Source organism: Artibeus jamaicensis, unplaced genomic scaffold, assembly GCF_021234435.1.
Source record: "Artibeus jamaicensis isolate MK-2021 breed Jamaican fruit bat unplaced genomic scaffold, CSHL_Jam_final contig_233, whole genome shotgun sequence".
NCBI classification, from domain to species: Eukaryota; Metazoa; Chordata; class Mammalia; order Chiroptera; family Phyllostomidae; genus Artibeus; species Artibeus jamaicensis.
The window spans coordinates 69,897,044-69,923,701 of NW_026521486.1; the positions used below are offsets into that span (position 1 = coordinate 69,897,044).

The following is a 26,658-nucleotide window of genomic DNA, read 5'->3' on the forward strand; positions in this document are numbered from 1 at the left end:
GCCTGTCCGCGACCGGTGGACCATGGAGGCTCCAAGTTCCTTCGCACCGGCCTGGTACCTCCGATCGCTGCCCAAGACGCCAGGGGGCGATTTGAAGCTGTGGCTCTGTGAGTTCTGGCTACTACTGCTGGCTTCTGGCCCGAGCGAGACTTTTTTGCCGCACGAGGAGGACGTGAGCTTCATCAACGAGTACGTGAACCTGCACAATGAGCTCCGAGGCAACGCCCTGCCCCGAGGGGCTAACTTGCGCTTCATGGTGAGGCCCGGAGGCCGTTTGCCCGAACCTCTCGGACCGCGGGTGTCCGGACGCACCCGCTGGGCCTCCCAAAGTGCGGGCCTCTGCCCTGAGGCTTAAAGATCGCGGGCAACGGCACTTTTAGCTTGGGTTTAAAAATATGTATATGTAGAGTTTATCCACTCGAGAAATAAAAACCACTGTCTCTCTAAGTCGCTTATTACCAAGATTTTGCACGGGCTGGGACTGGGGTGAGTAGAGGCACTCACCAGACGTGCAAAATTTACTGGTATATATATATATTCAATGCAAAAATGTCATTGGTGAAGACAGTATGAACTTAAACAGGACCTTTGGGCTTGAATTAGAAATGCAAATGAGTCAATCTCAGGATGGTACAAGTGAAAAGATCTTTTTTTTAACTTTATTTTTTTTCATCATGGCTGTTTTCACATTAATTTTGCTTTTTAAAAATATTACTTACCCTGATTATTGGCTTTTTGGTATCCACTCTAAACTGTGCTCCCGAGGGAGGGCTTCGGTTGCAGCACCCTTGTCCAAGCCAGATTTTGCCATCCCTGAAAAGCTTCTTGCTTCTTTCCCATCCTCTGCCGTCCCCCTCACCCCCCGCCCCGCCCCCTGTCCGTTTCTATTTAGCGTCTCATCAACTATTGCCGTGTTGCTACCGAGTCTTCGTGATTGTCATTAAAAATGACTGCAAAATGTACTGAGATAACTATTATCAGGCAATTAGGAGCTTCCAATGAACATTATAAACAATATTGCAAAGATATCTCTGTAGACCTGAGTCTTTGCTCCTTCCGGATTAGTTTCTAAGGTCAAATTCCAAAAATGGCTCAAATAAAGAATGTCTTTTTAAATTTATATGACACATAGTGACTGCTAGTCTAAAGGATTGTGCCGAAATAAGCAAATACCAGCAGTGTATAAATGGTCTGTTTTTATCATATCCACAGTGGCATGGGTTTTTCAATCATTTGGTAAACTGATAAATTATAAAATGGTACTTCATGTTAATGTTAACTTTAAAATGCTATTTTGATTGATCATATTTTGGTTCTGTCTTGTTCATTATCTTTGTCTTTTGTATTGTCAGTGTTTCCACTTCTGTTTATAAATTTTCTAATAGAAATATACTAGGATTTAGCACTGTTGCTGAAGATAGTTATTTCCAAGCCAATTTTTATGTTTTGAATTAATCAGAATATTTGGGGATATTTGAGAGTTTAAGCTCTGTACAACCCCCTTTATGAGTAATTCTGTTTTTTCTAAGTTTGAAGATTAGTCTTTCTGATAGTTAATAAACACACAATAGCTTATAGTACAACATTTTATAAGTTATGTGTCTCTAATCTCTAAATATTACACTTCAAACATAAGGAAAAGTAGAGAGTAATATATAGAAAGTATATAAAGGGTAAAAGTATAGAGAGCAAGTACACTTGTGCACTTGCAATATATATCTTAATATATGAATATTTTAATAGGAATATTGGAAACAATTTAAAGCCCCAACCTAAACCTATACCCTTGTGCTCTTTCTAAAAGTGGGTGTGTATTTTTCCATTGATTTCACTAGGATGTAATATTAACTGTAAATAGCATAATTTATTGTAGCAGTATGGTCTCTTCAAACCTTTCCTTGAGAGATTTAAAAAGCATACATTTATTTTCATTTTTATTGGTTATTCTTAACATTTTAATATGCATATAAGTTTACAAAATCCAGCATTAATTAACATCTATAACCTCCTTCCAAATATAAAAAGATTTTGCAACACAAATTCAGCCTCCTGCTGTTGTTGTCCTCTAGTATTTTTTCTACCTTCTTATTAAACTTAAAAAACCTAGTCTTCATTATTGGTGTAAACTGCATAACATAAAGTTTACCCCTCTAACCACCTTTTAGTGTAGAGTCCTGTGGCGGAAGCACAGTTACATTGCTGTGCCACCATCACGGCCATTCATCTGCTGAACATTTTCCTCTTCCCCAGGTGCAGCTCTGTCCCGTTAGACACTAGCTCCCCAATCCCTCCTTCCCCCAGTTCCCAGCTACCACCATTCTGCCTTTTGTCTCTATGAATTTGACTGCTTGAAGTACTTCATGTAGGAATCATGTAGTGTTTCTCTTTGTGACTGGCCTATTTCACTTAGCAATAAGGTTTTCAAGGTTCACCTATGTTGTAGCATGTATCAGAATTTCCATTTTTAAAGTTGCAGGTCAAAACTGCAATGAGATGTCACCTCACAGGTATTAGGATGGCCATCATCTAAAAGACAAGCGATAGCAAATTTTGATGAGGAGATGGAGAAAAAGGAACTATTTCTATGGAGAAAAAGTGCACTATTGGGAGCAATGTAGACTGGTATAGTCACTACGGAAAATACGCCATGTATTGGTTTGATATTATTTCAAATCCACTTGTACATAACAAAAATGAAGTTATTCTAAGAGTAAAGTTGTTTTGACATAAGGATGAGGTAAGATGTGTCAGGATGTCATCACTTCATTTGTTTTTTGCTAAGCACTTAGGAGGTAAGCTGATGAAGTGCACTGTTGGAGCTTATCGATAACATCTGAAAGAACAACTAGGAAGGGGGCATTTAGGCTACAAATAATAGAGTCTCAGCCTGAGCAAGGCCACTCTTTGCTGAAATAAATAGCTCTTTGAAGACCTTTGGGGCATTGGCTGTGACTGCAGTAAAGGCTACTCTTTTCCTAGCAGTGGCCAAGGCTGAGCAGTGGCCCCGCGAAGATCAGCTTGCCCGTCAACACCAGTGCCATTGTACCCAAGCTGCACGCTCTACCAGCAAATGACTTTTTCATTTTTGCACTGGCAGCTGGACACTGGGTTGCTTAGCTGTGTCTCCTGAGTACCAACTTATAAAAAGTGCACCTCAAGTAAATTTGGACTTTATTCCCATCATCTCCCCTTGCCTGGAACAATAGTGTAATTAAGCTATCATTGCTTTAAAGTATGTTATTTTTTACTGGCTTATTGAGAGACATTGTATATGCTGTTGGCTTATGGAATTATTATAATTCCCACAGTGAACCTGTGTTAAATACTAACAAAACAAACTCAGTTTCTGAGCATAGTATTTCCACCCAAAACAAAACATGACTGTTCTTCCAAATTAAAAACAGAACTGTCATATGATTCAGCAATTGAACTTCTGGGTGCATATCCAAGGAAAATTAAAAACAGGATATCAGAGAGATTACTGCCATGTTCATTGAAGTATTACTTACAATAGCCAAGATGGAGAAACAATCTAAGCATCATCCATCATTGTTCTTTATCCATCAATGGATAAAGACGATGTGTATATATACGATGAATATTATTCAGGCAGGAAAAAAATCCTGCCGTTTACAACAACCTGAATATACCTTCAGATCATTATGTCAAGTTAAATAAGCCAGACAAAGACAAAAGCTACATGGTATCACTTATATGTAGAATCTAAAACAAAAATGTTTTTAAAAGCCTGACTCTTAGAAACAGTAGAAAAGAAAGTTTCCAGGAGCTGGGAGTGGGAGAAATAGGAAGAGGTTGGTAAGAAGGTATTAACTATAGTTGAAAACACTGTGTTATATAGTTGAAAAAATTATATATTTTTTATTTGTAATTGAAATGTTTTCAATTGTAATTTTATTTCAGGGTGAGCAAAGAAATTTGTAAATATAAGTTATTTTACATATTGTCATAGAAAACAATGAAGTCAAATGCATACATGGTTGGAGTTGAGAGTTAGGCTTCCTGGGTTTAAATTTAGGCTCCACAATTGGCTATAAGTGACTACAGGTGAACTACTTGTTTGATATTAGTTACTTTCTTTGTGAAACAAAAAATAATAATAATGCATACCTCATAGGGTTATTCTGGACATCAGGTGAAATGATGCATAAAAACAGAATAGTGACTGGTACATAGTGAGCATGTGATGAATAACTAATATGCAAAGTAAGGCAGTAAAAGAATGGTTCATAGAACATTGTTTGCCAATGAGACATAATCTAAAAGGTCATTAGGAGTGTCATGATAACACTTATTATATGCTATCCATACTATGGAATACTATGTAGAGATTGCAAAAGTTAAGTAGAGCTAGTTGTGCTAATATGGAACAATCTCTGTACATGAAAACTGTAAGTTTCCAGTCAATAGTGCAAGGAGAAAAATTTAAAACAGCCATTTTTTTAAGACAACAATTACCTTTACCTGAGTAGTAGGGGAGAGTATTCTAAAGGCCTGATCTGTATATTTTCTATACCATACTTTCTATATTGTATATGATGGGGGACCCCAAAAACCGAAATTATCTTCTGGAGGGCAGGCACCTTGTCACACTGGCTCCTCACCTAGGTAAGTGTTCTAGGGACCCATCTGTGTTAGTGTACCAGTAAGCATTGTGACAGGCTGTGTCGGGCTTCAGTGAATTTTTTTTGAGACTTTCAACACCTTTGCCCATTTCATGACGGGTGGTTTACAAGTGCACCTGCCCACACTACACTGACCAAAAACAGCATGACCCCTCATGCCCCCACTCCCTATTCACCCAGTCTTGCCCTGAGCAACTTTTTTTGTTTCCCCATGAAAGAAGTCCACGAAGGGAAATGATTTGCCTACATTGAAGAGGTAGGGGCAAAAAACCAGTAGAAGCACTACAAGGTATCAAAATCAAGAAGTTAAAAAACTGGAGCAGTGGAAAAAACACCTCGATAGGTGTATTGCATCAAATGTAAAGTACTTAGAAATTGACTGAAGTTTAAATAGGTAAGAATAAATATACAATTTTTTATGACTAGATTCCAGGGATTTTCTTGAGTCCCCCTCATATATGTATAATCTATGAAATTAACTCAGAAAAAACCCTAAGGAAACTTTAGTATTAGTTTTAGGTATACTGTAACATATATACTTAGCATTTTGGTTTTACTACTATTTTGTTGATTTTTCTGTGTGTGTGCTTTTTGTTCTTGTCCTGAACAATGAATTTAATGAGGCTCTAAATAATAACAAAAGCACACATCAGTGGATATTTCCAGAGAGTGGCCAGGGAGCAGCATCTAATGAAATTTTCTCATGTTTCTGGGAACATTATAAAACTTTATGTTCCTCTTTTACAACATTATAAACTACCATCTATTATGTGTATGTGCATATATGTGTGTGTGCGTAAATATATATGCACATATATAAAATATCTCAGAATATTACCTTACAGTAAGCAGCTAGAGCACTAAATTTATACTTCATATTCCTCACAACACAATATTTTGCATAAAATCAGTGCTCAATAAATAGTTCTTAGATGAATATTTTATTATACTATGAATACAAGTCACGAGATTAAAATATACATTCTGAAGAGACTACATGAGTATTATACAGTATTATAGAGTTCTGAACAGACTACATGCAAGAGTATCACAGTCATTTGTATCATCTAACACACTGACTTTTCAATGACAAATATATGCATAATCCTTTGTCTCAGGAAATAGTTGTGCCATTTATGATTATCTTTAAAAAACTGCCTCACAGAAATTCCACAAATAAGACCCATATGCACAAAACTAGGATTGTTTTCCATAAATCCTACTATAAGAACTCCAGAAAAATAATGTAGAGCAAACAAACCCGAAACACCTATTGCTACTATTCTGTTGTCTTTACTTTTTGCTTTTTTTTTTCAGACGTGGGATGTAGCTTTGTCACGGACCGCTAGAGCGTGGGGGAAAAAGTGTGTGTTTGAACACAACATTTATTTGGAAGAACTACAAATGGTCCATCCTACATTTAATGGCATTGGTGAAAACATGTGGGTCGGCCCTGAGAATAAATTTACTGCAAGCATTGCTATCAGAAGTTGGTATGCAGAGAGGAAAAAGTACAATTTTGAAAATGGCAGTTGTTCCGGTAACTGTTCTAACTATCTACAGGTATCCTAATTTTTATATTATTAATTCAATGGATTTCTTAATTGCTTTACTGGTAAGTTTTTATTGATTGTTTCAGTTTTACAAGTAAATTGAAATGGTAAAATTATTACTTCTAATAGAATCAAATTCTTATTAGTCCTAGGTCTTCAAAAGGTCTATAATTTCATCTGTTATGTGAACTATACAATTAAAACATTCTTTTTTTATTATTGTTCAAGTACAGTTTTCTCCATCTCCCCCCACCACTACCCCCCACCCCAGCCCTCCCCACCTCCTTCCCCTGATCCCACCCCATCATGGTTTTGTCCATGTGTCCTTTATACATATTCCTGAAAACCCTTCCCATTTTCCCCTCATTATCCCCTACAATGAAAACATTCTTTTGAATATAGGAAATCTAATCTTCATAACCAAAAGTGAAAGGTTTTTTTTAACGTAATAAACACTGGAAAAGGAAGAAACTGGAAAATAAAATTTATTTTTAAATGATTGGCTTTAAACATACTGTAAGTGAAAGACTTCATGTTTTTTGCACAGATCAGTACATATATTACAATATAACTGATGGGTTAAAACATTTAAATGCAAATTAATAGTATTATTTCCCTACTTTATATCTAACAATCTACCCTTACACTTGATACTGCACCCTTACACTTTATAGTAAAAAAATATTGAACCACTTGTTATTTCCTATGCATACACTTGTTATTTCACACATCACATTGCTTAATAATCATCTACATGTGATTCTATACTAAGAGCAAAGATCTTGTTATATAATTATTCTCAACACAACAACCTGACATTAGTTAGGTCTTCAATAAATATTTGTATCAGGGTGAACTTCCCACCTTATTTAAAATATTATTTTATCTCAATGGACTCTAATATCATATTTTATGTACAACTTTACGTCTTTGAAATTTTTCATGTTGAACTCATATCAAATGAATCATGTTGCAAAAATGTTTGATCTGTTTAATGTTATTCTGGAAAGTTATAGTGGTTTTCCATTGCCTTACTCATATCAAAACTAGTCTCCTTAATGTCACTTCACACTCTCTGTAAACTGACAGTCTGCTCCCTGACCTACTACTGTGTATTTTGGACTCCTTAATCCTAGGATCTTAGACATTTTTGTTTCCTGCATTTGACTTAACTCTAATTTAACTGTTGCAGACATTCTATTCTCTATTCTTTTCATGCATCACTCTATTTCTTTAAGAATCCCATTTTTAAAACCTATGAGTCTTGGAATAAAAATAAAAATAAAACAGAAATGGTTCCCCTCTCTCCCGCAGAGGTGAACACAACAAAACGTACTTTTTTGTCACTTGTGACTATTAGAAATATTAAAGTCATACAGACGATTTCTGGAATATCTTTAATTATCCTCATATCATTACTCCAATTTAAGACCTGTTTTTCCTTTTATAAGAACAAGTCTCTTTATTCACTTTTAAATGAAAGGTTAAGACTCTATTTTATAATGGAATTTCTTCAACAACAAAAAAAAGTGCTAATAGTATTCAATTCCTCTCTACTCTTGTTATCACTTTTCCTTCCCTTGTATAATCTTAATATCTCTCTTTTTCTCCCCTTTGTTTACAACTTTTATTCTTAGAAAACTTTTCTCTTTCCATCTTCCTCTAGAGCTCAGATCCAATGAGAAGATGCAAACTGATTCAGCAGGTGGGCCTTTCTTTGGCTCGATTATTCTGGATCAGCATTTCTCAAACTCTTTTAACCTAAGGATACTGATTGTCAGAATCTTTTAAAGTGTTACTCTAAATACGGTGTTACAAATGTTTCCCTAAAACCATGATAATTCTCTACCTCTCCCAGATGAAGAATAGTTCACATTTCTTCAATTTGTGTCGTCAAAGGTTCTATGTGAATTGAATATAGTATTGTTTATAATATAGCAGAGTAAATGTTTAGAATTAAATTTCATGTTTTCCTTGAAAAATTTATTTTAGCTTGTTTGGGACAAGTCTTACAAAATTGGTTGTGCTGTTACTCCATGTTCAAGAATTGGACGTATTCGATATGCAGCAATTTTCATATGCAACTATGCACCAGGGTAAGTTACTTTCCATTTTAAAAAGAATATAAAAACAAATTGGCAATTTTTATTTTGTTTTCCTAACTTTCACAAAGATGTCTTTGTGTCCTACAAAAGAATTAAATAAAGGATGTTAAAAATGTTATACTGAAATATTTTCAATTCCATAATGAATCAATAAGTTATAATTTGGGCATATTAATATTATGTATTGATTAGCCAACTATTACTTCTTAAATGAATCTTAACTTTAGTATTATTTCACAATACTTAGCCTAATTAGCATTGAATTTAAATTACTTTTCAAAATAGTTTACTCCCATATTATAAAAAAAGTTAAAAAAAGATAAAGTTACATGTGTTAAAATGTATGCTGTATGAGTTATTTCATGAGTACATCTAATTTGTAATATGAAAGACACTTTTAACTGACTATTTTTTTGGAGATTGCATTATTAATGGGAGCTAATATCATACATATAAGGAACTGTAATATCTCAGAGATGGAAGAGTCCTTTTAAAGTCTTCCAGTCAAACTATCCATATGAAATTTGAGTTCCAGAAGGATTGTACCAATTTACTGTTCCCTGACATTTACTGTGCTTACATGTGCTTGTCAGTTAAGCTTCTCCATCTTCTCAAAAGGATGAGTGGAAAGTGGCCATTTATTTTTGCTTTTACCTCAATTACTTCACTTATGAGTGGGACACTAGCTTTTCATACAATTAATGACCATTTTCTTTTCAGCAAATAACCTCTTTATATCTTCTGCACATTATTCTCCTGGGTTGTTTCTCTTACTGATTTGTATAAATTCTTTGTAAATTAAGGTGACTGACTCTGCCACATATCCCAGAAATATATTTTCCCAGCATATTATTCTTTCTTTGGCTATGTCTATGATATTTCTTTAGCCATAAGTTAGTTTTAAGGTTTCGTAGAACCAAATACATACATTTTCTCTAGATTTTTATGTTCTGCTTGGTAAGGCCCCACACTGTTCTCTGACATCTCTCCATTTTGGCTGGGCCCCAACCACAACTCTGTCTCCTCAGCACTACGCACTTTTTGAGACCTCTGTGCGGGTCTTCAGCCTCTGAGTAAGTCCAAGGTCCTGCCAGAATCTTGCCTTGACACGTGCAGCTTAGGAACTGACCGTGGACCCATGGGAAAAAATTTATAGGCTTTTGGGAGCTCTTTTTTGCAGCTCTTCCTCTTTCGGATCCTTGTTCTAAATACCAGATACCTTAACATCGATAAACGAAGATATGTCCTTTTTCCAGAAAACTGACATTCTTTGTTTAGATTTTGTTTCTCTAGCTATGTTTGGAGAATGCCCTCAGAGAGAAAAACCAGATAAACATGAGGTTCCTATTGAGTTATTTTTTGTTTGCAAATATTATAACCTTATATTGGTTGTTTCCCAATGCCTGAAAACAGTTACTTTAAATACAGGGAAGGGTTGGCAAAAGTAGGTTAAATTATAAGCCATTATTAGCTAAAAGATAAATCATAAGTACAAATATGAAATAACAACAGTAAGAAGACAACAGTAATACAAATAATAAATAAATAATACAATAATTAATAAAGAAATAATGCAAGAAAAACTCTGCTTCACGCGCTCACAACTGTAAACTTACTTTTGCTCTCTCCCTGTATACTTTGTCCAGGCTTTATGGTTATTTTTACTTTTTTTTACATTTATTTATTTATTTATTTATTTATTTATTTATTGTTGAGAATGCTTATTAAGGCTCTGGACAGTGAAACAAGGAAGGACCTAGGATAGAAGAAGCAATAGGAGAGCCTAGGAGGGCTTTAGTGCAGCTCGCTGAGAAGTCAGAGGAATGAGGCCTTGGGGACAAGCTGTGGCTGCCTATTGCTCCCTGGCTGCCGGTCTCCTGGGGCCCATCAGAGTTTAGGAGATGCATGCCTGTGGGGGACGGAGAGGGGCAAGGGAGAGGTGAAGATGTGCTTCCAGGAAGGAGAGTGAGCTTCTTTATGGTTATTTTAAACAACAGATTAATTCTTTTTTTTAAAAGATTTTAATTTATTTATTTTCAGAGAAGGGAAGGGAGGGAGAAAGAGAGGGAGAGGAACATCAGTGTGTGGTTGCCTTTTGCACACCCTGGACTGGAGACCTGGCCTGCAACCCAGGCAAGTGCCCTGACCAGGAATCAAACAGGCAACCCTTTGATTCTCAGGTCAGTGCTCAATGCCCTGAGCCACACCAGCCAGGGCAAGAGACTAATCCTTATACCAACTTTCATAACACTTAGAAGTAAAGTGTATCAAATATTTAAAAGTTAAAAAATAAAGAATTGCTAGAAGAAAATGTGAGATAATATTGGGTTGACCAAAAGTTTCATTCAGTTTTTAAGTAAAAATAAAAGACGTTTTTCATCTTCACTAATAACTTTATTATATAACATATTCACCATTTTGTTCCACCATGTTCTGCCATCTTTGAGGCAACTTCATAATTCCATCTTCCCAAAACATTTTATCTTTTCAAGCAAAAAACCATTCCAGGTGCCTTTTGCAGTCTTCCAGAGAATTGAAATTTTTTCCATTAAGAGAAATTTGTAAAGACTGAGATAAATAGAAACCCAAAAGGTACAATGTCTGGTGAATGTGGTGGATGAATCAGAACTTCCCAGCCAAACTGGAACAGTATTTGCCTGGTCATCAAAGAAACATGGAGTATTGCATTATCCAGATGGAAAATTATGTTCATTAATTCTGGACACTTTTTGTCGAGTGCTGCTTTCACTCGAGTGGTCTAATTAGGAGCAGTACCCATTGGAACGAATTGTTTGGTTTTCCAGAAGGACTCCCTTCCAATCCCACCATATACACATCACCTATTTTTTTTTTTATGAAAACTGGCCGTTGGTTGATGGTGGCTCATTTTACTTGCCCCACGATCTCTTTTATTCCACATTATTGTAAAGCATCCACTTTTCATTACCCATCACAATTTGTTTTTAAAATGAAATATTTCCCTTGTGTTTAAGTAGAGAATTGCATTCAGAAATGTAGTCAAAAAGGCTTTTTTCACTCAATTTATATGGAACCCAAACACAAAAGTAACTGACATAACTAAGCTGCTGCTAATGATTTTCGGTGCTTCATATGGGTATCTTGAGTATGGTGGCTATCTCCCGAATGGTATAGCGTTGAATGTTTTCAATTAATGTCTCAATTTGATCGCTGTCAGCTTCAGCTGGTCCACCTGGCCATGCAGCATCCTCCAGCAGGAAGTGTCCAGCACGAAATGTTGCAAAACCACTTTGGACACTTTCGATCAGTCGCAGCACCTTCTTCATACACCGCACACATCTTTTTCTGCCTTTCAGCTGCATTTTTACCTCTCTCAAAATAATAAAGCATAATATTCTGAAAATGCTGTTTATTTTCTTCCATCTTCCAATATTAAAATGGCTACACAAAAATCCACCAATTTTGATAAGTGTTTTTTAAATGCATGCTGGTATGATGGCTATCACAATACAATCTAACAAAATTTTTCAAATGAAGTTAAAGACGGCTAAGCACTGCTAGAGCCATCTTATGAAAAAACTAAAAAGACTTTTTGGTCAGCCCAATAATATTTTTGGAAGGCTTGTAAAAGCATGACACAAATCTCAAACCATAAAAAAAGTATGGATTTTTTTCTATAATAAAAAACTATTTGGCAAAAAAAAGTATATATAAAGTATACTTTTTTCATGACGGTATATATAAAGTCAAAAGTTAAACATCAAAGTGAAAAATACTGGTGATTGACATAACATGAAAGAGCTAATTTTCTTATATAAAATATTGACAATTGAAAGAAAAAGTCCAACAACTTAAGAGAAAAATAGTAAATGTATAGGAACAGTCAATTCCCAAAAAATGAAGTCCAAATGTTCTGAAATATATAAAAAGATACCTAAACTCATGTAAAAAAGGAGATTAAACTTAAAAATATACTGAACTCAAAGCAATAAATAGCAAAATGTTTGAAAATATGTTAGCAAGGGAGTTGAAAAATAGTCTCTTTCATATGTTGATATAAAAATAATTTTGTAATCAAAATGTTGTGACCATGGTGAATACATATTTAGTAATATCTATCCAAATAAAGGTAGATATGATCTTGACCCAGTAATACCATGGCTACCAATCCAAATATCTATAGGTACTAACTCACGTGGGAATTATGTCTACCTGGATAATTATGGCTGTAATAAAAATAATAGCCCGAATGCCCATAAAGGAAGAAAATTACTTAAATAATCCTTTGCACATCTATTAAAAAACACTGAAAATCTTAAAAAGAATCTGGACACTTCCAGTCATATCATTAAGTAAAATAATTAACACCACAGGAAGTATAATGGGCTCCTATTTGAATCATGAAGATACACGCAGAGAGACTGACATACTCTTGTATATACACAGAATGAATCTTTTAGAATAAAATATTGGGGAGGGTAGCTGAAAGACTGGGATGGAAACATTACTTTCTCCTTGATGCCTTTGAATTTCCTGTCATGACTATGTATCAAATATTAAGTGTTTAATTAAAAATGAAGTAAAATTTTTATTGAACTGAACTAAAATATAATGCATAGAAAGCAAAAAGGAAGAGGCTCTATCATATGGGATCCTAAGGTCCAGCAACAGCTGTAATCTGAGAAAATATATAATTGCAAATATTCTCAATACTAAGTAGGGTTAAAGATAAAGGACTACTGCATATCTTTATAGAAACAGCAACATAGAACAGCCCCTCCCCCTTAAAATACTTCAAAAATGAAATGTCTCAAAATAATGACATAAAAAACAAAAAGAATGAGAAAGGGTAAATAAATCTATAAAATCTTTTGAAAGATCAATAAAATACATTAAACCCTCAAGAGCCCAATTAAAGGAAGGAAGAAAAATTTCACTATTAAGAATTTCTCTACATTCTCTCTTCTTATAATTCTCTCCTGCCTTATTCTAGATAGAACTTGCTCTTTCATTTCTTCCCCACCTCTTATATGTTCTGTTTTCTTGTTTAATTTAATTCCCTGATGTGACATTGGTTCACAAAACCATAGAGTTTTCCAGCGTACAACTCAATAAAACATCATCTGCACATCTTACTAAATGGAATTGTCATTTCTTCCTCGTTTTCTTCATCATCCTGGGAGCATCTCATACAATTTACCAGCTTGTGCATCTTGCCTTATGTTTTTTACTTGGCTTCCAAGTATTCTTATCAGAATTGTTTTGGATTTCCCCTTATCTTCTTTTTTTGACATTTTAAAGTCAGTTTATTAAATTCCATGATGAGAGCTATCAAAAAAATATTCTCCTGAATTGTTTTTTCTTAGGAAAAGGAAAAAGAAAAATCAACATCCTCTCAGGGTAGCCACAGATACTATGGCAGTCAAGTGCCCCTGCAGACTGGGATAGTCTATTATTGGTGAAGGCACTTGCTGGGTCAGCAGGATCGTCTGCATCATCCTCCAGTTCCAAGTCATTCATTTCCTGGAACAAAGACTCACTTACCTCCACTTTGTTTCCAGGATCTCCAAGAACTGGCTATCAGATGTGTCAAAATAACGATCTATAATATTTCAAATAGCTGTTTCCCACTTAGTTTATTTTTTTCCTGCTTGTTCTTCTTTCATTCATTTCTTTTAATGTCCAAGAGTTCTGCATCAAACTTGGCTTTTTACAACTTAAGAAATTCTCAATAGTAACAGGAATGTTGTGAAATAATGGCTTTTCAGCTTATTTTGCTTCTTTTTGTTTATTTTCCTTATCTCCTAGTTTCTATTTGATCCACTATTTCATTTAATTTTTCTTGCACTGCTGCCATTGAAGATCATCACTATACCAAGGTTTTCTTCTTCCTGTAACACTATTAATTTTAAAATGCCTGAGACATTATTATTTTCTAGATTTTCCTGGGGGAATATTTCATAGAGGGGGCTTTATCTGGGCATTTTTCACTGTATGTAAAGCTGAGGGTTGTGTGGACAGTTTTATCATTTTCTCCAGCCCCCGCTGTCACAGTAATGGTGAAGCTGGGAGTATGATAATACTGTAGAGAAGTCGGGGTAGATAGACTCCAGTGCCTCCAGCTCCTAGTGATATGAGCTAGCTTATAGTAAGGGGAGAGAAACATGTTGGCAGCTTGACCATCTCTTAAAGCACCAGGTGGGAAGGGGTGCACATCACTGCTACTTCTGTTACATTAGATAGAAAACTGCTCATATGCCACATCTAAGATACAAGAGAAGTTGGGAAATACAATGTGGGAAATACAGCTTGCCATTTACATGCCGAGCTAACCTATATTTATTTCAGTATTTCAAGAGATTCTTAAATTTACAACTAGCGGTCTCTATCACAAATATAGAAATGCTAAGAATTTTTGTGAAAAAACTTTTTTCCTGGAAGAAATCATAGAAGCTGTTAAAGAAGTTATCTCTGGGAGACAAAAGAGTAAGATGGAGACATTTTTCCTTTCTTTTTAAAAAGATTTTATTTATTTTAGACAGAGGTGAAGGGAGAGAGAGAGGGAAAGAAATGTCAGTGTGTGGTTGCCCCTTGCGCGCCACCTACTGGTAACCCGACCTGTCCGGCAACCCAGGCATGTGCTGTAACTGGGAATCCAATCAGTGACCCTTTGGTTCACAGGGTGACAATCCACTGAGCCACACTAGTCAGGGCATTTTTTCCTATTTAAGGTTGCCCCTTTCTGCTTCCTCCATCTACCATATATTTACAAATATTATACATGTATTACTGTTACTTATTTATTTACTTTTATAGCAACAAAGTATATCTGGAATGATATTGGAGATGTATTTAACACATTTTAGAAGGTATAAATAACAGGATTTGCACATCATTGTATGAAGTAATGAGAGACAAGAAATAGTCAAGGAAGATTCTCAGATTTATGACAGTCATAAATAGCATTGCCATTAACTGCAATGAGGAACACTAAACCTTTTGGGAGGGAAAACAATTGAGTTCCATTTGGGACATAATGAATTTGAGTTGGCTGTGAAATACTCACTTTGAGATGTTTAGTCAGCAGGTGTTTACATGGATGAGAAGCTTGCAAGTGAGGCATAACATAGAACAAATATTTGGAGTGCCAGTGGCAATTGAAATCATGGGAGTAGATGGACTGTCTGTGAGGGCGCACAGTGAAGGGAGGAGGGTCTCTGGACTATCGTGCCAACAGTTAAGGGCAGTTAGAGGAAGATACATGGCGGGGGCCACTTAAGAAGAATAGCCAGACAGATTGAAGAAAAAAATGAGAAGAGCATCTCATAGTAGGCGTGGGAAAACTATTTTCAGAAGGAAGGTTTGTCTAACATTTCAAGTTCTAAGAGGTCATACAAAGTAAAGATTTAAAAATATCAGGTTTAAAGAGCAGTTCATTGATACACATAGGAAGAGCCACTGGTGTGGGGGAGAGGGAAGTGATCCAGGTTGGAACGAATCAAAGACTGTTTGTCGTTGCTTTTATTTTGTGTTGTTTTTAAAATGGGAATGTGAGTATATTTAAGTATTGGCATGAAGTATCTAGTATAGAATAAAAACAATTCTTTACCAATAATAAAGGTATAAAGAGATTAACCTTAGAAAGAAGAAGTTCTTCAGTTTTATCAGAAAAGAAGGAAAGATGGGGTGGAAATATTTGTCATATTAGTGACAAAAATTTTCTCAAGTTCCAATCCAAGGGCCATTATGTTTCTCTGTGAAGTAAGACAGATAATGTTCTGAGAATAAAGGGGAAGATGGTGACGCTGGAGTTCTGATGATTGCGAGGATTTGAAATAGTTATGGAAAATGAGAGAGAAATCTGACTAAGGAACTAACTGTAGAAAGATTCTTTACCTAGTTTAATGATTTTTCTCCAGCAGCCCTCAGCGCCCTGAAGCAGACATGGAACATTCAGACAGTGAAATGACCTCATGTTTTCCAACCCTGGGGTTCGATTAGGTGGATATAAAGGAAATATAGTGCAGGAGGGTTTCAGGTTTTCAGCCAAATATGCAAACATTACAATGTGTCAAGACCTAATCCAGACAGAGAAGAGACAACAGGGTGGATTGGGAGAAAATAGACTTGCAGTACCAGTAAAATTAATGGATAAGTAAGTGAGCAACCGGGAAGGATGGAAAGCTCCATTCAGTAAGAATAATGTTTGGTTTTTCTGAGTTCAGAGGTGGAGCAATTTAGGGGATAACAAGGTCCAGAGTGTAGCTACAAATACAAAAATTACAGAGTATTTGGAAGTTTTGTGATGGTGAAGACATCCAGTAACAGAGAGATCAGGTTATTGGACCAATCACCTGTAAGCAATGTAATCACCTAGGTCCCAAATTCTAAGACAATGGCAAAACTTTGACTGAAAGGGAAATTGTGAGCCAGGCACCAAAATGAGTAAGAACACATGATCAGAAAGAAGATGGTGTCTTGGGGAGGATTAGAGGATGGTACAGCAAAATAATATCAGCCTCGAAGGAGCTTTGTCAATGTTTAACCGTGGTCCCTAGCCATTTAGTTCCAAGATGTTGAAGAGGCAGAGATGTGATGTGACCAACTGAATTTTACCCAAAGTGACACAAAGTCACATAGCTTTGCACATAAAGGAATAATTTGAGGAGTAAAACAGAAGGGTTCATGCTTTCCTTGACCTTGAATAAATCTAGGAAGCAATCATAAAGTTTTGGCAAAGACAAATATATTAAATGTATCAGAAGGAGAGTCAGACAGGCTCTCTAAAATATAATCTTTTTTTGCTGCTTATTGCATTGTATTTTTCTCTAGCCTACTGGGATAGATTATTAGAATCTGTTTGGGAAACCTGTAGGTGTCCAGATGTGAACGAGAAACCAGCACTGTGGTATATCTCAATGATATACAGAAGTAGTGAAAGTGGTTATTGTTTGCGTGGTGTAACTATTCTGTAACTGTGACATGGAAAGATCAACATCTGTTGACCTTCTCTTGCCATTGTCCTATGGACTATGTACAAAATAAGTGAGTCTGTACGTGGAAACTTTGAGAAAAATCTGCTTATAAATTATAATTGCTAGGTTGTCAATCCATGGCAGTGAATTACCTCCTTCATGAACAAAGTAGTGGCAGGAATGGGTATAGTGTAAGCAAGTTTCTCCTTCTGAAACAGAAGAGTTCTATTATAAAATTTGAATAATGGCTTTCCAATGGACTTTGGGTTGGATGTGAGTATATTATCCATTAGGCAGCCAGGTGACGCGTCCTGTCCAGGGCCTGGACACTTGTTGGGTAGGTGGCAATATGCTGAAGGTAGAACCAGATAAGAGTTTCAGGAAAATTCTGGAGACTTACAGACCTAATGTTTGTTTTTATAGCTTCCAATGCAATATAGGAAATAAGCAATCCTGTTTAAATGACCAATATTAATGACCCTCCCCTCACTCAAAAATATTTTTCCCTAACTACTTCTTCTTTCTTATCCTAGGTCTTTTATATAAGCTTCCCAAATCATATCTACTTTTGGGCCTCTTTTCCTTTCTTAGCTTTGGGCAATTGACAGAGTAATGTCTCACTTCCCCCCTCTGTTCTATACAATGGTTAAAACAACTTTGTAAAATTCCATTTATATTTATTTGCTTGTTTGTATATTTATGTATTTCTTATGTAGACCTCAAAGTAAGCAATGCAACCAGGTCTTTGGGACAATAAATATTTCAAGATATTGCATACTCTTCAGAAAATTAATATATTGCTTCTTTAGAATTTTTTTATACATTTGTGCTAACCAGAAAGTAGTTAATTACAAAACATTCTGTAACATCCATTTTTAAAGGAAAACTTTGCTACAAACTAAGATGAAAGATGCTTTAAAACCCAATCATATTTAAGTTAAACTATTTTGTTTTAAGGATATGGAAATTAGTTTAAGACGACACTTCTCAGTGGGGAAAAAAAGCAGGGAAGATTGCATCTCCAATTTAAGTACTTTTTTGAGCCCTTATTCTTAATTAAATTACCTTGATAGCCTAACAAAGAATGATAACCATATTATTTAAATAACATACAATTTGAGACTTTTTCTAACTAAATGTTTTCTGCTTTTTCTGTAGAGCAACTCGGACAAGAAGGCCTTATAAATCGGGACAAGTTTGCACACAGTGTAACATAGAGGACAGATGCACAGATTTTCTATGCAGTAAGACAAAGAAAATATCTTTAACATGAACACAACCCATAGTGCATAGGGTGATGAGAAAAGTGAAGTGTCGAACACTAATTTTTGTTCCTTTGACCAGAATAACATCATATTAAAGAGGTTTGAGACAGTGCCATCTTTAGAGCTTTCTAAGTCACAAAGCCTTTTCTGCCCTTTCCTACCTCTATGCCTGCCCCTAAGGTCATACCAGAGTGTCTGAAAGAAGAAATGAAAACTAATAGCTATACCCCGAAAAGGCTTCACAGTCAAGTCCTGAAATAGCAGCTTGTTTGAAAACAGCAATAAGATATTGCAAGATATTTATAAAGAGAAGTAAAGTAGCAAATGTTCAATAGTTTTCTCCCTGAATAGTCAAAAGATAAAAGTAGAAAATATGTTTGATTTAATTCTTTTTAGTGTTTCCAAACATAAGAGCATAGAATCCAAAAGTATAATTACCTGGAATGTATGATACTCAGAGGACTGTAAAGGGCATATTATGCTTTGTGTTAAAGAAACCAGTGGACAATTTTTTCCTAATGTCACTTCTGGGGTGAGTCCACTCTAACATTTCTGCCCTTGGTTTACTTGAATCAAAGTGCAAAGTATTGCTCTTCCTCTTCGCCTTTTCTTTCTCTTCCTGAAACGTTCAGTCCTAAGGCCATCAGGTAGGCCAGAATGAGGTAAGCATCCACAGAGGGCAGCCAGATGTGGCGGGTTGGAGCCTAAGCAGGGTGACAGGGCATCTCTACATGGTGCAGTGGACGCAGGGAGACAGCCTGAGCAGGATGAGGATGGTGTCTTCATTGGAAGATGGTCTTGTATGGGAAGTCAGAGCCCTCATGGAGTGAATCAGTGACCCTGCATGACGTCAGGCTTGGTGTATCAGAGACATATCACGATGAAGGAATGTTCATGCAGAGATGGTCAGTAGGTGGTATCTGAGCCCAAGCAAGGGGAGGACAGCATCCACAGGGGGTGGGAGGGAGAAGCTTGGCATGGGGTATCAGAATCCAAACAGGTAAGGAAGGCATCTAGCGGGATGGTCTGGCACTGGTTGTTGGAGCTCAAGCAGAATAAAGAGAAAATTCACAGAAAGGTGGCCTGGCAAGAGATATTAAAACCTAAACAGGCAAAAGGGCATCCATGTTCAGGAGCAACTTTGCATGAGATGTCAGAGCCCAAGCCAAGGAGGGCTTTAACAGGAGTGGGCGGCCTGGTATCAGAGAGCTGGGCGGGGTGAGGAACGAATTCGTACATCGGAGGAGTTCGAAGCTGGGTTTCAGAGCTGATCTGGGCAGAAGCGGGTCCAAGTGAAGGGTCAGATTATGGGTTGCCAGATTAAATACAGGATGCCCAGTTAAATTTGAATTTCAGATCAATGAAAAATACTTTTAGTATAAATATATTCCTAAAAAAAATTTTTGTTGTTTTCTGGAATTCAAATTTAGCTAGGTGTCTGTATTTTCATTTGATAAATCTGGCAACTCTTCCAGCCTGGTGTGGAGTGTCAAAGCCTGAGCAGGATGGGAGGGCATCCAGGTAGGGGTAGAGAGCAGGCAGTGGTGGGAGACTGGGAGCATACCAGGGGATTGAGCAAGTAAGTAAGCACATTAAGGAGAGTGGGAGCCAGTTTTTTCACTGTCTGGAAAATGGAGTACAAATATGTAAAGGAAGAAAATTAGCATGAATCTCCTGATGGATTGGAATTAGAGATATTAGAACTTAAGGATTTCAATAAATGTGAGTAAACGAAATGGAAATATCCCTTGCTTTGAGATGGCTTTAAAGCACTAGCCCCCTCACACCTCCAATCAGTGAGCGCAGCTAGCACACAGACCTTGGTTTCTCAGTTTCAGTGTGTGCTCAAAAGAACTGGAGCTCATTGGAGGGAGGTTGGATTCCAGGGTTAGGTCAGGAGAAATGTAAGGTAAACCTAGAATATCTCTTTAGACCTGAAAGCAAGAAAGTGCTCAGAGAGTGATGGGGACATGCAACAAAAGAGACACGGAAGGCCACAGAAGCCGTCTTAAAAGAGTTCTCACTGGTCAAATCTGGGACAATTTGAGCATGAAAACAATGATAGTAGTAATCAATTATAACCATTGAATAAACCAGGAGAAACTATGATTCCTACTGATATAAATGAATGAGTTAAGTTTGGTGAGGAACAGTGTATTTACACAGCTCCAAAGTAACTGCCCATAAAAACGCTGAACTCCTAAAGGGATAAGAGCGACTTCACAGTGGAGGAGCCTGGCAGAGACCGCCCTGATCAAACGATCAGCGTGAACATCGTCAGTAAGAGAACATTTCCAAACTGCGTGCCACCTGGTAGGATGCAACGAGAAGAGCACGGCATCACTTCTGCGTTGTTCCTGCCAAACACCCATAACCTAATCGAATCATAAGGGAGCATCTAACACACCTCAATTGCTCATCTGTTTTAAAAATTGAGGATTTGTCTACAGCATAACTGTCCTACTTTCTTCAAAATTTTTAAGATTATGAATGCCAAATAAAGGATGAAGAATGGTCCCAGACCAAAGAAACTAAAGAGACCATCAAAACTAAATGTAATGTGTAATTCTGAACATGATGCTCTTGCTGTCAAGGACACAATTAGCACAGCCGGAAAAAATTGAACAAGACCTAAACATTAGATGGTAGTAATGTAACAGTGTTGATTTCTGATTTTGATGGCTCTATTATGGTTATATAAAAAATATCCTTAGGAAATACTTAATACTATGAGATGATGAGGTATCAGATTGGCAACTTGGATTAAGATATTTCAGAATATAAGTTATTTGTACTGAATTTAAAAGTTATTTTTACTGATTGAAACATTTGAGATTTAGGGAGTCTTTTACATTTTAAAAAACTTCTTAAAAATTGCAAAATCTAAGTAAATCAAATTACTGTGAAGGTTTTTTGTTATAGCCCAGAGGAGAGATTAGGCTCATATTGGAATATTTGTAAGAATTTAGAGATAATGAGACAAATTTGACTAATATTCATGGAGCAAAATTAGCAAGTCTTAGAGTCTAATCTGATATGACCAGAAAAAGAGAGTTTAATATAAATACTAGGTTTGGGGTTTGGGTGGCTAATGGTGCAATTTATTGAGATATGAAATCTATGAAAAGAGGAAGCTTTGGAAAATAATGAGTTCAGTTTTGATCATTATTAGCTTTAAATACCTGTGGAGATAAACATCTGTGGAGATAAGGCTATTAAGTTTAAGGTACAGATCAGGGCTGTATTTTAAAATTACTAGCATATCGATGAGACTAAAAACATAAAAAAGGAAGACCTCATGCAGCTACAGCACGTAGACAAAAGTATTATACCAACGATGAAATCCTGGGGGGGGATGAAAAGGATGGGAAAAGGATGGGGAAAACAGTGGAATGAGAGGAACAGGGACAAGAGGGTGCTCTAGTGCACACATTGAACCTGCGGCACGGAGATCAGCCAGGGCCTGAGAGAGGTGTCCGAGGGCTGGCAGGAGAGCAACCAGATTCCCAGGGGTTGAAAGTGAAGAGGGAGAAATATCTACGGTAATACCACTGGGCCAAAAAGCTTGGTTAAGGAATTTCTATTTTAAAGTAGCATCTTCCTCAAAGATTCCAACAATACTTTTCTTAATTTCCCATTAAAGTGCCAATCAAGATTTTTATTTAGACAATCACTGGCTGACAGTGACCAGAGGGGAGGGAATTTCAAAGGAAAAGAGGAAGGGTTTACAGGAACAAGTGTAAAGGACACATGGACAAAAACAAAGGGGGTGGAAATGGGCGGGAGGTGGGGAGGCCTTGGGGGGGTGGGATGGTAGTTAAAGGCAGAAAACTGTACTTAAACAACAATTAAAATTTATTATAAAATTATTTTTAAAAGAGAATATATTGTTAAAAAATTCTACACTAGATAAGTAAATGTTATACAGAGAGAGAGACAGAGGAAGGTGTGGGTGCGGGTAGGGAGGAGGAAGGACAAAAACAATATATTTAGTAGTAACTGTGCCAGACGTTTGTACGCTGCAGTGGTGGGGGAGCAGGGGGGAAGGGGAATGGTAAGGAGGGAGACATACTCCCTGCTCCATTTGAACTTACAGTACAGCAAGAAAGGTAGGCATTGAAATTTTTAAAAATAGTATAAAGAATAAAACTATCATTTTATGGCAGAATGGCCATCATTGATAAATCAACAAACAAGAAGTGCTGGCAAGGTTGTGGAGAAAAGGGAACCGTAGTGCACTGTTGGTGGAATTGCAGACTGGTGCAGCCACTAGTGCACTGTTGGTGGAAAACAGCAGGGAATTTCCTCAAAAAACTAAACAGGGAACTGCCTTTTGACCTGCCAACTTCACTGCTGGGATTATAACCTAAAAATCCTGAAACACCAATTCAAAAGAACCCGTGCACCCCAATGTTCATAGCAGTATTACAACAGCCCAGTGCTGGAAACAGCCTAAGTGCCCATCAGTAAATGAGCGAATCAAAAACTCTGGTACAATACACAATGGAATTCTATGCAGCAGAAAGAAAGGAGCTCCTTCCCTTTGCAACAGCATGAATGGAACTGGAGAGCATTATGAAGTAAGCTAGGCGGTGAAAGACAAATAACATATGATCTCACTTATAAGTGGAATCTAATCAACAAACAAATGAGCAAAATAGAACCAGAGACTTGGAAATAAAGAACAAGCTGACAGTAACCATAGGGGAGGGGGAGTGGAATAACAGGGAAAAGAAGGAGAAGGGGCAAGCCAAGCCATGGGCACAGACAGTGGTGGGGGAACTGCCTGTGTGGGAGTGGGGGATGAGACGAGGCAGGGGAGAGCAGTGGGGAAAAGGCAGGACAACTGTAACTGAACAACAATTACAAAAAAAAGAAATAAATGAATGTATCCCCGAAAAAAATATAAATAAATGGAACTACCATATGCTCCAGCAGTTCTACTTGTGCATATTTATCCAAAGAAAATTAAAACAATAACTCAAAATAATATCTACCCCCATGTTCACTGCAGCATTATTTACAATAGCCAAGGTATGGAAACAAACTAAGTGTCTATTGATGGATAAATGGGTAAAGAAATTGTAGTATAAAATATGAGATGTTATTTAGCCGTAAAAAATAAATAGATCTTGCCACTTGTGCAAACAATATGGACTTTGAGGGCATTATGCTAATTGATAAGTCAGTCTTAGCTTTACTTCTTGATCTGTTTTCAAACTTCAGAAGCTTTCAGTTATTTCTTTTTTTAATTTTTTTAAATTTAATTATTGTTCAAGTACAGTTTTCTGTCTTTTACTCCCATCCCAGCCCACCCCCCCCAGTGCTCCCCACTTCCCTCCCATTTCCACCCCCCTTAGTTGTTGTCCATGTGTCCTTTATACTAGTTCCTGTAAATCCTTCTCCTTTTTCCCCTGAAATGCCCTCCCTTCTCCCCTCTGGTAACTGTCCCCTTGTTCTCTATTTCAGTGTCTTTGGTTGTATTTTGCTTGCTTGTTTGTTTTGTTATTTAGCTTCCTGTTAAAGGTGAGATCATATGGTATTTGTCTTTCAACACCTGGCTTACATCATTCAGCATAATACTTACCAGTTTGAGCTATTTCTTCATATATATTTTTTCAACACCATACTCTTTCTCTTCTCCTTCTGGGATTCTGGTGACATGAATGTCAATCCTTTATGCAGGATTGTGAATTGCCAACACCATTATTCAAGTCAACTCTCTGTTGTGGAGCTGAACCAGGACTAAGTACCTTTCTGTAAATAGAGGGGGAAATTTAGGCTGGTCTCAAACTTTTCTACAATAACAGTCAGTGCCAGGAGACAGTGGAGTGATGCTCACAATCTCCTTAATACAAGAAGTGTCATCCAAGAATTTATATGCAGCCAACCCTATTATTCAAGTATAAGCAAATAGACACATATTATGGGAACATGCAGGAACTTGTACTGTATAATTCTCATGAACATTTCCTCAAGAAACTCCTAGAGGATGACTTTCACCAAAAAGAAGAGATGAATAGAAAAGCAAAAAGCTACAATGAAAGAACTATCCATAAGCATTGAATCTTTATTTATAAACAAATGCTAAAAAAAACCCTGAAGTTTATAATTACAAAACAAAATATAAATGTAGTAAATTTTTGCAATATACAAATGGTGTAATTTTTAAAAACTTGGGAGGAGAGAAAAATTTCCTCATCTTTTAGAGCCAGAGGTCAAAATATATTATTTAGATATGTAAGTTTAAATGTATTTAAATATTTAATCAAGTGCAAAGCTAAAAGAATAATCAATTAAAATCACTAATCAATAAAAATTAGTGAGGAGAAATGAAGTAATCTGCAAAAAAAGAACATACTAATCACATTATCGCATATTCAAAGTGATCAGTAGGTACATATACACAGAATGAAGTAGAGAATATATATAGACTACATGGCAAAAGATTTTTTAAGGAACTCTCTCTAATGTACACATCATTACATAAAAAATAATAAATACGATCAAGCACCAAAGGCTAAATAACCTCAAAGATCCATCAGAAGATCAGTTCATCCCTAAAGTGCCTGAAGAGTGATTGCTAAATTTTCCTCTGAGGGTTTTATTGTTGCTGGACAGAGCTCCATGTTGCCCTTACGCTCCGCCTGTGTGAGAACTCATTTGTCCTCTCACTCTCTGCCCTAGTGGAATCCAGGAAAGGTTGTCCGACTTTCTCTGCCCAAGTGGGCAAAGGAAAGAAAATGTATTTCCTAAAACACATTAGGATAGCATTAGGCTAGATAGCAAAAACGATGAATACCTGGCTAGAGTTAACTTTGCCATGTAGGAAATGAAGAACTGTAACCTTCTTAAAATAAAGATTAAATGAGAAAAGTGAGTAGTTTGAGAAGATCAATTTGGAATAATCATCAGGGGAAAAAAGAGAGATGAACAGAATCCTGAGAGATGTTATAGAATCCTAGAAAACTAAAATTGGAACAGTCTTTAGAAGGCAGACACAAAGTGATTTGTATAAGGTGACACAATGATTTAGAGACAGAATTAGTACTAGAATTCACATCTCCTCATTCCTATCCTCTTATGCCTTCTCTAGCAAACCAGGGGAGAAATCAAAGATAATAGACATCATATGCCTGAGAACTAGGAGAATGATGTCATTATTGTTGGAAAGATTATCTTACATTCTAGTGAAAGAAAAAATATGTAATTCCTTATGGACTTTTTTTTTCTTTCTAGGCAATGCAGATCGTGACCAAGCCAAATGTATGTATTGTTGTCCTTTATTTCTTGAATGGTTTAATTACTTTATGTAAAATCCTGCTTTCAACTGCCTATTTGTTTACAGATTATCCATTTTGGTATCCAAAATGGGAAGTACCCCGGCCACTTGTGTGTGACACACTCTGCATATTTGTTTTTATTTTGAGAACACTATGTTTCATACTATGTGCCACAACTGTTATGATAATACAGTATCGTTTTCCAAATATATTATTGGAGGAACAGATGGTATTTACTCCTGAAGTAACAGAAATAGAAGAAGAAATGTTGGAGGTAAAGGAAGAGGAAAAGGAGGAGGAAGAGAAGGAGGAGGAGGAAGAGGAGGAGGAGGAGGAAGAAAAAGAGGAAGAAGAAAGGGAAGAGGAAGAAGAAAAGAAGGAAGAGGAGGAGGGGGAAGATGAAGATGAAGATGAGGATTAAGATGAGGGGTAAGGTATACCACCACCAAAGGACAAAAGTATACAAAAAATGGCCAAAAAATTTTTCAAAAAATTAACACTGACCTTTAATAAGAAAGAATATGTACAAACCACTCTTGCAATATCTTTATTCCTTTCTATTTTTTCATACTTATTGAACAAGTTTAAATTTGGCAGACAAACAAAAAACATGTATTTATAGTAAGTATTGCAAAGCATGCTCTTGGGCACTGAGAACAGGTAAAGATGCGGTGATAGAAGTACTGAAACTTCTGTTCGACAGGCTAATTAATCTTAAGATGTTACTATGTTATCTTGATAAAGGAGACAATTTCCATTTCTAGATATCTTTCTATCTTTGTGTTTTAAATATTTTTAAAGTGGGTTAATAAGTTTCTGGAGCATTAAGATTTATGTGTGAGGTATGTAGGACCA

At 36.5% G+C, this 26,658-nt stretch overlaps 1 protein-coding gene and 1 pseudogene across 1 annotated transcript; one reads left to right on the top strand and one right to left on the bottom strand.

Annotated features, from left to right (window-relative positions):
• On the top strand, positions 1 to 26,224 carry GLIPR1L2 (GLIPR1 like 2). Its single transcript, XM_037144725.2, has 6 exons — positions 1 to 256; positions 5,961 to 6,206; positions 8,189 to 8,292; positions 18,414 to 18,499; positions 25,760 to 25,786; positions 25,869 to 26,224. The coding sequence occupies exons 1-6, from the start codon at positions 23 to 25 to the stop codon at positions 26,222 to 26,224; spliced, it is 1,053 nt and encodes a 350-aa protein (XP_037000620.2). The 5' UTR covers positions 1 to 22.
• Positions 13,612 to 14,803, bottom strand: LOC119048899 (RWD domain-containing protein 1-like; annotated as a pseudogene).
• Positions 26,225 to 26,658: the final 434 nt, after the last annotated feature.

Excerpts from the sequence above, each read along its gene's own strand:
- GLIPR1L2 (XM_037144725.2), top strand. The coding sequence starts at position 23 with ATGGAGGCTCCAAGTTCCTTCGCACCGGCCTGGTACCTCCGATCGCTG. Across the intron at positions 6,207-8,188 it reads ACTGTTCTAACTATCTACAG|CTTGTTTGGGACAAGTCTTA; the intron begins GTATCCTAATTT and ends AATTTATTTTAG. Across the intron at positions 8,293-18,413 it reads ATATGCAACTATGCACCAGG|AGCAACTCGGACAAGAAGGC; the intron begins GTAAGTTACTTT and ends CTTTTTCTGTAG.